Here is a 15103-nt window from a genome sequence, read left to right on the forward strand (position 1 = left end):
AACATCACTCACTGTGAACTCGATACACAATTTCATTGTGTCACTCACACAATGAAATTGTGTATTGAGTTCACAGTGAGTGATGTTTTAGGGGCTGGAGGCTGGAGCAATTACGGTATACTTACTTATGTTGTCCACAAGAGGGCTGCCTTCACCTGAACTACTATACAGTGTGGCCTACTCTTGTTTAGGTATATCCAAACTACAAAATCCAGTGATGCTATAGTCAGTCTACTCTAGTATTACAGAATTTAGTAGTTTGGATTGGGGACAAATGGCTTCAAGCAACACATTTTAACGTCTGTTGACTACTATAACCACATCAGTTACCACATTAATCCTAAAATGGAATTCTTTTCAATACCGACTTTATGTATGCTGTATCAGTGGTTCCCAAAATGGGGTCCGGGGACACCCAGCCAGGGGTCATTGGGGGGTTCCAGGAGGTCCCCAGCTAAATGTGTTGTATGGCGGTCCCTGCACAAAATACTTTAACATGTGAGTCTGCATGAATACATCCGCTCATATGTGAACGCATGTTACATAATCTAAGAATGGTATTGGAATGGTCTGTAAGTAAGCATTGCCGAGCCATGAGGCCCATAATAGGGCAAGAGCCTATGGGCTGTATTTTGCGTGTCTTAAAGGTATATTCAGTGATTTCGCTTCGTTCAAATATCACTTCTTTTTTCTTTTTATTTGGATAATCCTCCCTACTATAGAGTGTGCTGACCATATAAGGAGTTCCTCCCTGTCCCCAGTGAGCCCCTGGGGTCAAAAAACCCTAGTTTCAGTTTTGGTGGCGGGTGGCAAAGCCTTCATCCAATCAGGATGAGAGGGGCCTTCCTCCAATCATGTGTGGGGGCGGGCCTTGGTGCACATGATGTTGCACTTCCCCCCACTGTAGACTGTGTGCATGTGCACATTTTGTTACCGGGGCGGACTGGGTGGTTTTCCAAATCACCCAAATCACTGAATGCTCCTTTAAGTACCAGGTCTTATTACTTAACTTAAGACCTGGAGGCGTGGTCAATGCTCTTTGGCCACTCAGAATAGCCAAATGGCATTGATCACGCCTCCAGGTCTTAAGTTAAGTAATAAGACCTGGTACTTAAGACACGCAAAATACAGCCCTATATCTCCTGTTTCTGTAGTGTGTCCAGGGGGTGTAGGCTACATCAAGATGTACAAGTACACTCCCTGGACATGACGCTAGTTAGTATGTCGCAGAGACTTACTCCCAATCCAAGCCTTGATGCTGAGTGCCAAGCAGGGAGGCACTGGGTCCCATTTTTTGGAGTCTTTGTTATGACCCGGCCAGGGATCGATCCCCGATCTCTCAGTCTCAGGGCGGACACTCTTAAGTTCTAACCACAAGGCCACTGAGCTGGTGAGCTGGTTATAGAATGTATTAAAAAAATCACACCCGTGTGAACTGAGTGGTGCAAGGTCTTATATAGCCTTTTCTTTTTGCTGAGGTTTGCGTGATCTGCGCAAAAGCACAGTTAACCCATTTTGGGCGGGAACCCCTTTTGGTGTTTTAAACATTGTTATAATTTAGCTATTGAAAAATAGCAGATCTACAAGCTCATAGCGCGCCACCGAGTGGCGCGCTACGAGCTTGTAGGTCTGCTATTTTTGAAAAATCGTGAGAATATTTATTTCAGAAAACTGGAGGATTTAGAAGGATTTTTTTAAATTTTGAGGTCAGGCCTAAATGGGTCAAATGATAAGGGACAATATCGGTGGCACCCAACTGTAGCAGTACATTGGCAGGATAAACATGCACTTAAAAGGTATAATGATGGTTTCTTTCTTGTGACAACAGACATGCATAGTTGAGTGGCAATTCACACAACATTCTGGCCCGGTAGGCTCTTGCATGCGGTAATCCACCCCTGCCCTCGGCAGCCTGGGTCCAAGTCTTGGGAACCTAGCTACCAGTACCACCAGTCTACTGTGGCACATATAACTATTGCCCAAAGTATTGAAATAAGCTACATTTTCATTCTACATACACTAGCAGTCTTGGCCTGGATCGGCTATTTTTGCTGTTTCTGTGTGACACTTTTATGACAATGGGTCTTAAGTGGTTAATTAGACTAATCAGACACAGTTTAGTTGAAATAAAACATCACTCACTGTGAACTCGATACACAATTTCATTGTGTCACTCACACAATGAAATTGTGTATTGAGTTCACAGTGAGTGATGTTTTAGGGGCTGGAGGCTGGAGCAATTACGGTATACTTACTTATGTTGTCCACAAGAGGGCTGCCTTCACCTGAACTACTATACAGTGTGGCCTACTCTTGTTTAGGTATATCCAAACTACAAAATCCAGTGATGCTATAGTCAGTCTACTCTAGTATTACAGAATTTAGTAGTTTGGATTGGGGACAAATGGCTTCAAGCAACACATTTTAACGTCTGTTGACTACTATAACCACATCAGTTACCACATTAATCCTAAAATGGAATTCTTTTCAATACCGACTTTATGTATGCTGTATCAGTGGTTCCCAAAATGGGGTCCGGGGACACCCAGCCAGGGGTCATTGGGGGGTTCCAGGAGGTCCCCAGCTAAATGTGTTGTATGGCGGTCCCTGCACAAAATACTTTAACATGTGAGTCTGCATGAATACATCCGCTCATATGTGAACGCATGTTACATAATCTAAGAATGGTATTGGAATGGTCTGTAAGTAAGCATTGCCGAGCCATGAGGCCCATAATAGGGCAAGAGCCTATGGGCTGTATTTTGCGTGTCTTAAAGGTATATTCAGTGATTTCGCTTCGTTCAAATATCACTTCTTTTTTCTTTTTATTTGGATAATCCTCCCTACTATAGAGTGTGCTGACCATATAAGGAGTTCCTCCCTGTCCCCAGTGAGCCCCTGGGGTCAAAAAACCCTAGTTTCAGTTTTGGTGGCGGGTGGCAAAGCCTTCATCCAATCAGGATGAGAGGGGCCTTCCTCCAATCATGTGTGGGGGCGGGCCTTGGTGCACATGATGTTGCACTTCCCCCCACTGTAGACTGTGTGCATGTGCACATTTTGTTACCGGGGCGGACTGGGTGGTTTTCCAAATCACCCAAATCACTGAATGCTCCTTTAAGTACCAGGTCTTATTACTTAACTTAAGACCTGGAGGCGTGGTCAATGCTCTTTGGCCACTCAGAATAGCCAAATGGCATTGATCACGCCTCCAGGTCTTAAGTTAAGTAATAAGACCTGGTACTTAAGACACGCAAAATACAGCCCTATATCTCCTGTTTCTGTAGTGTGTCCAGGGGGTGTAGGCTACATCAAGATGTACAAGTACACTCCCTGGACATGACGCTAGTTAGTATGTCGCAGAGACTTACTCCCAATCCAAGCCTTGATGCTGAGTGCCAAGCAGGGAGGCACTGGGTCCCATTTTTTGGAGTCTTTGTTATGACCCGGCCAGGGATCGATCCCCGATCTCTCAGTCTCAGGGCGGACACTCTTAAGTTCTAACCACAAGGCCACTGAGCTGGTGAGCTGGTTATAGAATGTATTAAAAAAATCACACCCGTGTGAACTGAGTGGTGCAAGGTCTTATATAGCCTGATCAGCTGTGGTCTGACGTAATGTCAGTGACCATGGTAACCATGCTCACCTGTGCACGTACACAGGTACACGTACACAGGCTCACAAACATACAGACAAAGCTGGTTGTTGGAGTGGTTTGCACCACTCAAAAATTAAAAAATATATATATTATATCAATGTATGAAAATACGGTATGCTCAGGTAATATTCCATAAGGATACCAAATTAAAACGTTTGAATTAGTACCTATAAAGCACAGAATATCGTGCTGCAGTGCACTCTGCACTGCATCTTGTTCTGCTTGCTCTGTGGGAAAAGAATGCTGTTTGTGAGGCTGCCTGAGGGGAGGGAACAGAGGGTGTCTGGGGTGTGACACATCTCTCATATCATGATGTCACAGGAGATGCCTGTTTTTTTTAGACGTTTCAAGGTAATGTCTCTCTGATTTGGGAGTTTACTGTACACACACACACACACACACACACACACACACACATGTGCACGCACGTCGCACGCACACACACAGACATACATACTGACCAGCTGACCTCACAAAATTGCATTTAGCTTCCTGTGCCGAGTAGCGACAAATAAACCGTATTGATTCTTGATTCGACTGTGTCGGAGATGACTGGCCCCGAGTCCGGAGCCATAACAGAAGGAGTTCTGTGGCCTAACTAACACATGACAAATAGGGGGACCTATTAGGAATCACTGCTGCTCTAGGTCTTCTTTCTCACTATGTTCCACAGTGACCCCCAATTAGGTACCCTGGCTGGCCTGCACTAATATCCCTGCCCCTTACTGGTCACATGGCCTGCGTTTCACACAAACAAATGACATAAGCATCTGATGATTGAATTGGAGCATGACCATCACAGAGAGTGCCACAGACATTACAACAGAGTCAACGTGTGAGAATGTAATGACTCCCATGTTTCCAGATTAGAGATTCCCAACATATGGGCCGAGGGCCCACAGGTGGGCTGTGAGGATATTGCAAGTGGGCCCCCAAATAATTGGCAAAATACATAAGATTTTAATTATAACATAAAGTCAACATTAAAAAGTAATGTAACTGTAAGTGTTTTCTTCTTTAAAACCTTGACATTTTTGTTTTAATTGTGACACTTGATGAATGGGAACTTCAAGTGATAGTTCCATTGATCCAAACCAGAACACAATAAAAGTATTTGATTATTAAAACATACATGCTCTTTTGTGATTTTCATCCACAAGCTCAGTATAAAATAAAACATTCATGTATGAAAGAACACACACAATATGAATTGTTTTTGTTTGTAAAGACAAGACTAACCTTTGACCCTTTATAGCCCACAGTAGCCTCTCACATCTGTGATAATCTGCACATAATAGTCCAAAGTCTGACACCCCTACACACACACACACACACACACACACACACACACACACACACACACACACACACACAAACACACACACACACACACACACACACACAGTGTTGGCTGGATCAATGGGGGACAGATTGAGAAACACTATGTTGACAATGAGTCCTACAGTATATCTACAATGAACAACTTGCACAAGACCCAGGCTTACCTTTCCCGACTATGTGTGTGTGTGTGTGTGTGTGTGTGTGTGTGTGCGTGCGTGCGTGCGTGCGTGCGTGCGTGCGTGCGTGCGTGCGTGCGTGCGTGCGTGCGACTGCGTGCGACTGCGTGCATGCGTGCGCATGTGCCGTGTGTGCGTGTGTGAGAGAGACAGAAATATGCTATTGAAGGGATTGCACTCCATTGTGTGTTGCCATTTAGGCCATTATGTCAATTGTCTGTGAACAGAGGTGGAGCAAGCATGGTGGGCACTGCAACAGTCTAGTGTAGGAGGATATTGCCTAATCCAGTACCATACAGAAACAGATGTACTGTCTAGATACCTGTCTAGATACTTCCTTAATGTTAACGAAGTCCACACCCACAACACCAGAGGGAGTGCAACGAACCATGTACAACCCAGATTCGGCACAAACAAGGGACTACATTATTTTCGCTCTTATGCCACCAAAATGTGGAACGCCCTACCAACAGTCATTAAGACATGCAAATCCCTTGACTCCTTCAAAACCGCTCTCAAAGGGCACCTACGGATGGCTGCAATTCGAAACTGGCCCCCGTAAAAATCTGAATCCCCCACCGCCCCCCCTTTTTTCCCCCTCACTGTATATGTCTCTTTTCCCTTTTTACCTCTATGATGAATTCCTGTTCTGTTCTTTGACTATATAGAAGTGTCTATTTGTACGTCTCTAAATGTTTTGATGAATTGAACATGGTGGACCCTCTTGTAAACAAGTGTAATGCTTACTTGGGTCGTCCACTCACAGTTAACAGTCTTTGTATTGAGTTTGTGCTTGAAATGTACTGTAATTCTGCAAACTGTTAATAAATATTTCAATCAATCAATCAATCAAACTGTGTATATGTAGCCATGCAGAGTTGCTCCTTTCCTTTCTACTTGTTGCACTCCCTGTTGCACCGCCCTGAAGAGAGATGCACTTTGTTTCTTTTAAATGGGTGCAGAGGCTGTCTATATTTAGGTAAAGGCACAAACAATCACACCAAAGGATACTGAACTGTTCATCATGATGAAACTCAAATAATCCTCTCTCCTGCTCCCTGCAGTGGAATTCTAAGTAGCTCAGCTCTCTGATGTGACGCGTCATGGAGATGCTGTCTTCTTTACCTATGGAATCCTTTTATCATAGGTGCACTCTATTTGCCTTTTGAGTTAGTGGAAAGTAACTAAGTAATATGTTTTATTTTTTTTATGCACTACAATTACAGCTTTTTCTACTAGTTAGCGCTAGGCTACTTTGCAGCCAGTCGATGATTAATAATGAATACAATTATGAAAAAAATGACCCTTACAGGGCTGTAACTCTGAGAATGTACAAATGGAACCTGGGTCCATTTACATTCTTAGAGATAAAACTTATAGAGAGCATTGTATTTTACATCTAGATCGGGGGTCCAAAAATAATCTCAAATGTAGTGGGCCTGTGGCCTAATGCATATCAAATTAAATTAAAGCTTGAGAAATTGGCCTAGTAAACACTGTGCTGTCAAAACCCCTAATTGGCATCAATCATTGGTGTCAATTATCACTGTCAATCACTGATCATGAGTCAGCACCAGAACAGCAGAACAACTGAAAGACTATCCAAACATTGGAGCTGGGAAGACTGAAACCTGTCAAGCCATCAAGGGGAATGCCACTGGTGGCACTGGTGCGATAAGTGTTACTTCATTGCTGTTTATTATATTGCTTAAAGTTTGATGCAAGTTACTCATGTTTTTGTGCTAGGCCACATTTAAACTGCTATATTTATGTTTGATTTAAGTCACATATAGGCTTGCTTAGTCGAATTATGATTTTGAATTGAATATTGTAGATGATATGAGTTAAAACAACCTGTTTATTTGAATTACTGAAGAGAGTAGTGATTCAGAGCTGAAGGTCACATGAGTAACCCTGGTTATATGATTGAAATGAGTGAATTTCAGTTTATTTTGTTTGATTATGAATGACCTTACATAGTTAATGACAGCTTGTATTTTGTTTTGTCTTTTTCTCTGTTTAAGGTTTTCAACCTAAATACCTACTATACCTACTGTACCACAACTTGTTTCGAATTAAAAACGAACAAAAGAGGAAAGAGGTTGCCTTATTGAGTTGACCACAGTTCCCCCTGTCGGCTAAGCCGTTTTTCAAGTTTGGGCAAAAAGGTTTCTGAAAAATCCCGAATAACTTGACAAACACACACACACACACACACACACACACACCCTTGAAGTCAGTGAAGCAGGCTGTAGTGAAAGGGTTAAAACGGGGAGGAGAGGAGAGCGCACTGTGTGCTTCAGCAGCAGCTCTGCTCGGTGCAGAACTGGGTTGCAACATCAACACCAGTCCACCACAAGCTAGAGCACCCTCCTCCGTCCAGGCCGACAGGCAGAGGATTTTATTTTTTTGGACAGCCTTTCGTTTCGATTCTGAAAGGAATTTCGGACTCCCTGGCCTTTCCCCCCCTTTAATATGTCAAAAGGAGGAGGGCGTTGCAGGAACACAGCGTAGTAAGGTGACATGTCCTTCGTTGCCTCCTCCGGCTGCTCTACTATACTGTCAGTGCACGGATCGCTGTCAGACACGGACGGCTGAAGAACCCGGATCGTGCATTTACAGGTTATTAAGAGGGTCTATTCCAGTTTAGCAATTCTGGCTTCTTTTTGTTTTGTGATGGCAGCGGTAGTAGTAGTAGCCTAGTACAAACGGGGTGACCGATCGCCGAGCCGAGCCGATGCGAGAATGCACAACAGCTGCGGCGGGTCGATGCAGGGCGCAGGTGGACTGGATGGCCAGCCTGACAACAACCACACTCACACTAATAGCTTAATATCTCCCGTGCATTTGTCATTATTATAAGTAAACAACAACGTGGATCATTCGGAGACTGAGCTATCATGCTTCCCGGGGTCGGCGTGTTCGGCACCAGCCTGACCGCCAGGGTGATCATCCCGCTGCTGAAGAACGAGGGCTTCTCCGTCAAAGCCCTGTGGGGTCGCACGCAGGAGGAAGCGGAGGAGCTGGCCAAGGAAATGAACGTTCCCTTCTACACGAACCGGATCGACGACGTGCTGTTGCACCAGGACGTGGACCTGGTGTGCATCAACCTGCCGCCGCCTCTGACGCGGCAGATCGCTGTCAAGACCCTGGGTGAGTGGGTTAGTCCCCCTGGTCCTCTCTGGTACCCCCCCCCCCCCCCCTGGTCCTCTGTGGTACCCCTGGTCCTCTGGTACCCCCCCCCCCCCCCCCCCCCTGGTCCTCTCGTACCCCCCCCTGGTCCTCTCTGATACCCCCCCTTCCCCCTCCCCCCTGGTCCTCTCTGGTACCCCCCCCCCCCCCCTCCCCCGACAGGATGCTGACTGTGACCTATTACGCCACACAGGCCAGCAGTAGCCTGCTGTGCAATGTGCACTATAGGCTACCGGCATCAACTTGTATTACACAAGTTTTTGGTGGATTGTTTTTTTTTTTGTAATAATATAAAGTGGACAAGGAATGACTATTCTCACAGATGTGCCTCTCATCATGTCAGTACTAAAGCAATCTGAGAACCCATCGGCAAAAAATAAAGGAAAAATAGCGCCCTACTTTCAACAGTGTGAGAGCGAGAGAGACTAGTACTATAAGTAATGCAACTAGCTGCATCTCTCCATCTTGTATTCTAACGGATCCTTCTCGATACTGTGTGTGGATTCCAGCAGTGACTGGAAGGATAAAGCACTGTCCTTGAGCAAGGTGCTCAGCCCAGTAGGGCTTTACTGTAGCTGCAGTTCAATTTCATATCTTGTGCGGTGTGTGTGTGTGTGTGTGCGTGCGTGTGTCCACTGTGACTGTCCACATATGAAAGAGGCCTCTCATGTCATATATTGTCGTGGTCATGAGAGGGGAACATTAAGTATGCTTCTCTCTTCTTAACCGATTTAGTCGCACCATTGATTTGGACTGACAGCATTCTGGGCTGGGATGATTGTGATATAGCACAGGCCTAGCTAGCATCATTATTGCGTTTGCAATGTTGCATAAAGCTCTGTTTAGTCGGTCTAGCATGCATTCTCTCCCAAATAAGGGTTCCAGGTTAAGCCAGATCAATATTGTTGAATGTGTTAAGAATCTTGAGAGAGAGAGAGAGACTCGCACACATGCACGCACGCGCACAGAGAGAGTGAAGACAGAAGTTGTTCTAGTTTTAATCTGGAGCAAAGTGGTTTATTTTGGAGAGCTCAATTGGGAGAAGTGGTACAGTTCTAAAGAAATGGCAGCAAGGGTATTGTAGATCTGTGTGTTTGCTCTCTGCACTGTAAAGACCTGACATTCCAGCCAAACACAACAGAGGAAAAGCTAATCAAATTGGTTAAACCGGCCTGTTTCTGAGGTGTCTTGTCTTGCCTCTTTGCGGTCCTGAGTCTTTCAACATAATACAAAGACAGTCGTATTATATTCGCACTAAACTTAGAGGCATCATCTGTGGTACAGCATACATAATGCAACATCCGTACTGTAAGCCAGGCCAGGGGGTTTCTATTTTGCCCATACATACCCAGTGTTTTCTCAGAGTTCCACGCAGGCACTAATGAAAGCTCTATCCAGTGCAGAGATTCCCTATTTTGAAGTGATACCATCATCAGATCACAGTGGGTGTGGTGTTCCTGATGTGGGTGTGTCCGCAATATTCCACTGATTAGTTTGACTAATATAATGACAGCCATGTCTAACCGCCAAACATTACAGTCCTCTTGCCCTTTATATTCTTCACAGCACAGTCCACACAAATGATCTAGATTCTACTAGAGGAATAAAATGCAATGAAAGCCAGTGTTCTTGTGGTGGGTTGTCCCACTTCATTTGGCCCACCTTTTCAGTCCATTAAGAATATACCAGTGGCAGTGTCCCTATTCTGGGGCGAACATTCAGCAAAAGTAGCTTATCTACAAGCTGACAACAAATGTCTGCTTTTTTGCTCTGCTTTTTCTAGCTAGGGCAGCCTGGGGGACCTCCGTAGCTGCTGTTTCAAACTTGAGTACCCATCAATTGTGCTGACAATAAACATATGTTACTGTGCTAATTTCAATTGTGCTTCCTATTTGGCCCTATGCCAAATGCCTACTACTAGCTATGATCTTACATAAATGGGCATTCCAATAATGCCCACCATGCTTGTGCGGTGTTGACGGAACCCAGCTGTAGAGGTGCTGCCAGGTGGGAGCATCTAAATTTAATGACAGACATCTGAAGAACTCTGTGAGCACCTCGGACCATTTACATAATATAGTGTAGTACTAGTAGACAACATATGCTTCCTTCAGTGCAGTCTGCTTGCTTTTACTACAAGGAATGAAGGACTACCGGGGCGCCCACTGGCCAAGTGGTCCAGGCGCATGCCACGTATAGGCTCTGGCCTGACAGCGCGCCGCGTGTTCGAGTCCCGTTCATGACGACCTTTGCTGCGTGTCTCTCCCCTTCTCTCTCTCCCTCTTTCCTGTCTATCTTCACTTGATACTATCAATAGAGGCAGAGAAGCCAAAAACAAATCTATGGGGATCAGCTAATCAAATCTTGCTCGTCACATCCCATGCATGCATGTCCTGTGCATTATGCAGTAATTAATAACCGTTCTACTACTAGGTATTGATATTATAGACTTAGAAATGGCTATAACACACACACACACACACACACACACACACACACACAGCATGACGGTAATAACATGTACATACAGTCTTTTCTCTGTCATATGGATCTGGTGTATCTAAAGTGAAACTAATGCCTGCTATGACGTGTTAATTGTAGAGATGCTGTATAACTTATCAATTGTCGCGCATCATTTGTCACAGTTCTGGCAAGCAGCGGGACTTGAGGATGAAGGTGAGTTTAGACTTATATGGGCGGCAGTGGCTCAGGGCTAGAGTGGCCGGTAGAGCGGCCGGAAGGGAACCGCAAGGTTCCCAGTTCGATCCTGGGCTCCCTCAGAGTTGGTGTCGAAGTGTCCTTGCCACACCACACCAGCCCTGTTACTGCTGGTTTGAGATATTTAAGATTGCATGCCAACGTACACAATAGACAAATACTCAGAAATACTAATCAAATATACCGGTAGTTAAATTACATCTATGTAGTTTGATTGATCAAAACCAAGAATCCTTTCTTTCAAGTGAAATTATTGAAATTAGCAGGCAACCAGAATGGCCTTTAATTTGTCCTTAATTTGTCTTGTACCATATATATTCATATAATATATAATGTTTATATATATTTGAATCAGGTTTTTTTAAAGCTTCCATAAGGTATCTTGACAACACTCAATATAAACTTCTGCTTTGGCATGTCAGCGTACATTACAACCTATTCACACTGTAGCCTTGTTGGATTGTTTGCTTGGTCGATTCTCTAGAGTGGAATTCTTTGGCAAATTAAACGGAAAGGCTTCAGTTGCAGTAGACAGTGTTTGTTCATACCAATAATCTAATGTCAATACACAGATGCCGACACGCTATTGGGGATGCACGCACGCACACACACATGCATGATGCACTGTACTCTTATGCTGCGTTCACACGGGCAGATGAAAAAGATACAAAGATGCAAAGCTACACAGCATATTTGAATGCAGCGTATCTGAAGTTGAAACCAGCTCAACATTCTTTGTAGCTTTTGCAGCAGCTACAAATGTCGGATGTATCTTCATGTCGCTCAATGAATGGTAGACTGTATCTTTGCATCTGCCTGTGTGAACGCAGCATTATACACACACAGAGACGCACACCTCAAGTACAACAGGCCTACAGGCTCACTTCCTCATTCTCCCCATCCTTGTGGTTGGCAAAATATATCCCAATCGATGGCCCTTCCTTTTAGTTTCCCTTCTGCATTGATGCACGCATGATGACAGCTGTTGGGCCACATTCTACTCTGAATGAACCTGCTGAGCCATGAATGGCTGATGGTGTCACAGTGAACTCACTCAGGTCAACCTTCCACAGAAACTATGGCCATTCTTTCTCTCTCCAGTCTCAACCCATTTCCTTATGGTCGCATTGTTTCAGAACCGCCTGTTCCTTCCCATCCAAGCATCCACTCCCAGATCTCCCTCTGCCTTGAGCCACAGCCTGGTGTAGAAATGAGAAAATAGGCTGATTGTTCATTGATCATCTTTGTTTTAAGCTGCTCACTGGATGAGTGGGGGTAGACTACTTTCTTTCTAACCATTAGTAATGATTGTCTGTATATTCTGTCAAAACAAAGCGTAAATGCTGTTTGACTCAAGGTGAGGTGACTACGCCATGTTAAAGTGTAATGCTGAATGACTGCCAGGAAGGCTGTGTCATCGTGGTGATTAGAAAGTCTGGTCAAAGAGGAATGCGAAACCAGCTTCCTCTTCTGTTCGGGGCGTACAGTAGGTGTGGTGTGTGTTGATAGTCATCGGTGTTGCTATCGCTGTTTGCAAGCTTCTTGCTTACATCATGGGTCAAATTGAGCAGCAGTCTAATCTCTGTCACATAGGAATGTGGACTTAAGGCATGGAAGGCATTCGATAATAAAGTGTTCAATTCATTGTTTTATTAATTAATCTCTAAAACAAGTATTTGCCAGTTATTCCTTTGGGATAAAATATCAATTTTGAAATAGACATTTGAAGTTGAACAAAGACACCACAATAATAAAATGCCGATCAAGTGCGGTTAGCATCTATAGTTCAGTTCTGTGGATGTTTTGATATGGCTATGAATGAAGTGCTTCTGTTTCTGATTCTGGTTTAAAAACAAACCTCAGGACTCTGAGCTAGAAGGAAGACTGGCACAAGTAAAGTCAGCGAGATGGCCGGGTCACATGCATGACTCAGGTTCACCTGTGTAGAAGGATCATCCCATTACCTTCAATTCAGAGAAGTCGGTTTCATTACAGCAAACCAGTCCTTCCTGCTGAGCCACATCGCTCCTTCAATAGGGGTTTCTTTCTGCCTGTTTCCCCCCTTCTTTACTATAGCATTCCTGAGGCATCTGATGTCACAGAGGCTTTCACAGTGCATTCTCTGCTCTAAGAACCAGAACTAGCACACTGTCTGCTCCGACACACACACACACACGCACGCACGCGCGCGCGCGCGCACACCCAGCCGTGCGCACACACACTGCACTTTGCTTTCAAAGAATAGACTCGCGTGAGCCAGGCTGAGCCCCAGGGATTTCTTGGCCGCCTGCTTGTGAAAGTGTTATTTCTTAAGCCAGTGGTAGCCCCTCTGGTTGTTCACACTTGGAATATATTAGCAATTCCAATGTTCCCAAGGCCTGAGAGCTGGTGTGTGCTTGTGTGGCACAGTCTCACTGTGAAATGTGAGGAAAAACTGTGATTAGATTTAGATTTCTAAGTATGACTTATTACTTATATATAAAATATAACTCATCAACCCACAGCAGACTGTGTCACTGTGAGATATTTTCCATGTAGTTGCTCTGTCACCTAATTTATGATTTTAAACTTTACTGTAAGTTAAAGCAGAAGTATTTTGAATTTGCAGCAAGGGAAAGAGTTTAGTCCATCTCTCTCTGGCACTGTGGCTCATGAAAGTGTAATATATTGTCATTCTTGTCATGTAAGTGGTCCCGAGAAGAAGGACACTGGATAAGAACTCGTATTGATTGATTTCATTGTTTGTTCCCCATGGAATTTACAATTTGACTGTGTGCTTTGCACATGCACAGCAGTATAAAAGACTAGTGGGTATAGCAATAATAAGACCCAAAATCTATTACGATTACCGTCTGCTTTGTTATGCTAGATGTGAGTTCATACTTAGTATTTTGGATTGCCAAAAGACTGATTAAACTATATATATATATATATATATATATATCGATTATACCATGAATGGTTTCACCCCTAGACTTCATATCTAGTGAATAGCAGTTTGTATGAATTTGGTACAGATACTGTGAGGGAATCTGAGCACTTGGCTGAAAAGCAAGAATTTCAGGTGCACTTTTCTTCCTTTTATACTGCCTTTTTTTTGTAAGTGGGTGGAGGAAGTTACAGGAGGGGGGTTCACAAATGAGTGTGTGACCCCCCCCCCCCCCCCCCTTATCTCTCTCACACACACACACACACACGCACACACACACTGAGAGAGTTGTATGCACGGATTGCACGCCTTTACTCATGTGTAGCACTTGACCTAGTCTGTATTGGAGCTGTTAGGACTGCAACAAACGGAAAACCCCTATGTGTAATTTGAGTGTGAAAGTAAGGTGTAGAACATCAGTGGTAGTCGGCGTGGGTGCCACTTCTTCATAACACCTTCACATTACCACACAGAAATGAAACGAGGTTGGTTATTTCTGAAGTAAACATCACACCGCGTGAAGTGAGGGGCGCTCTTGTCGTCATACATCATCCAATAAAAAATGAATATACTTCTTCATTAATTAATTTGTCAACTTATGTTATCTTTTAACCATGATACAATGTTTTTAAAAAAAAAACCTTGCTCGTCTACATATGACGTAAATGCTCCATTCATTGTCAATGGCAAATGTGAGACGTGACAGGACGAAAAGCTATATATAGGAGCCCCTCAAAAATCACACCAGTGTGAAGTGAGGGGCGCTCTTATCGTCATACATCATCATGCATCATTTCATTCTGGCCAATCACACATTTTGCGTCCTCACTTTTGTCTTCAATGTTTGTGTTTACACAAACACTCAAAACTGGCCGTTCATTGTCAATGGCATTCAATGTTTGTGTTAGGACAATGTTTGTGTTACACAAACCCTCAAAGCTATACATAGGAGCGGCTAAACTATAACGTATAACGGTAGAACACACCACTGCACACACACCACTATCCTCTAGAGTTCTTTTGCAGTATATCTTTCATTTCACTGGAATCCTGAGAGACATACAGTAATTATCTTACGCACGCACGCACGCA

At 44.0% G+C, this 15103-nt stretch overlaps 1 protein-coding gene across 2 annotated transcripts in view; it reads left to right on the forward strand.

Moving 5' to 3' along the window:
* Positions 1-7572: 7572 nt before the first annotated feature.
* The window catches only part of gfod1 (glucose-fructose oxidoreductase domain containing 1), a 35814-nt gene continuing 28283 nt past the window's right edge, over positions 7573-15103 (forward strand). For both annotated transcript variants that reach the window (XR_013788572.1, XM_079490345.1), the window contains exon 1: positions 7573-8325. Coding sequence is in view for 1 of the 2 variants with exons in the window: in XM_079490345.1 (XP_079346471.1) it covers positions 8073-8325 (253 nt within the window). In the remaining variant the exon portion in view is untranslated. The remainder of the gene's footprint in view (positions 8326-15103) is intronic.

This window comes from Electrona antarctica (assembly GCF_951216825.1).
Source record: "Electrona antarctica genome assembly, chromosome: 20".
Taxonomy (NCBI): Eukaryota; Metazoa; Chordata; class Actinopteri; order Myctophiformes; family Myctophidae; genus Electrona; species Electrona antarctica.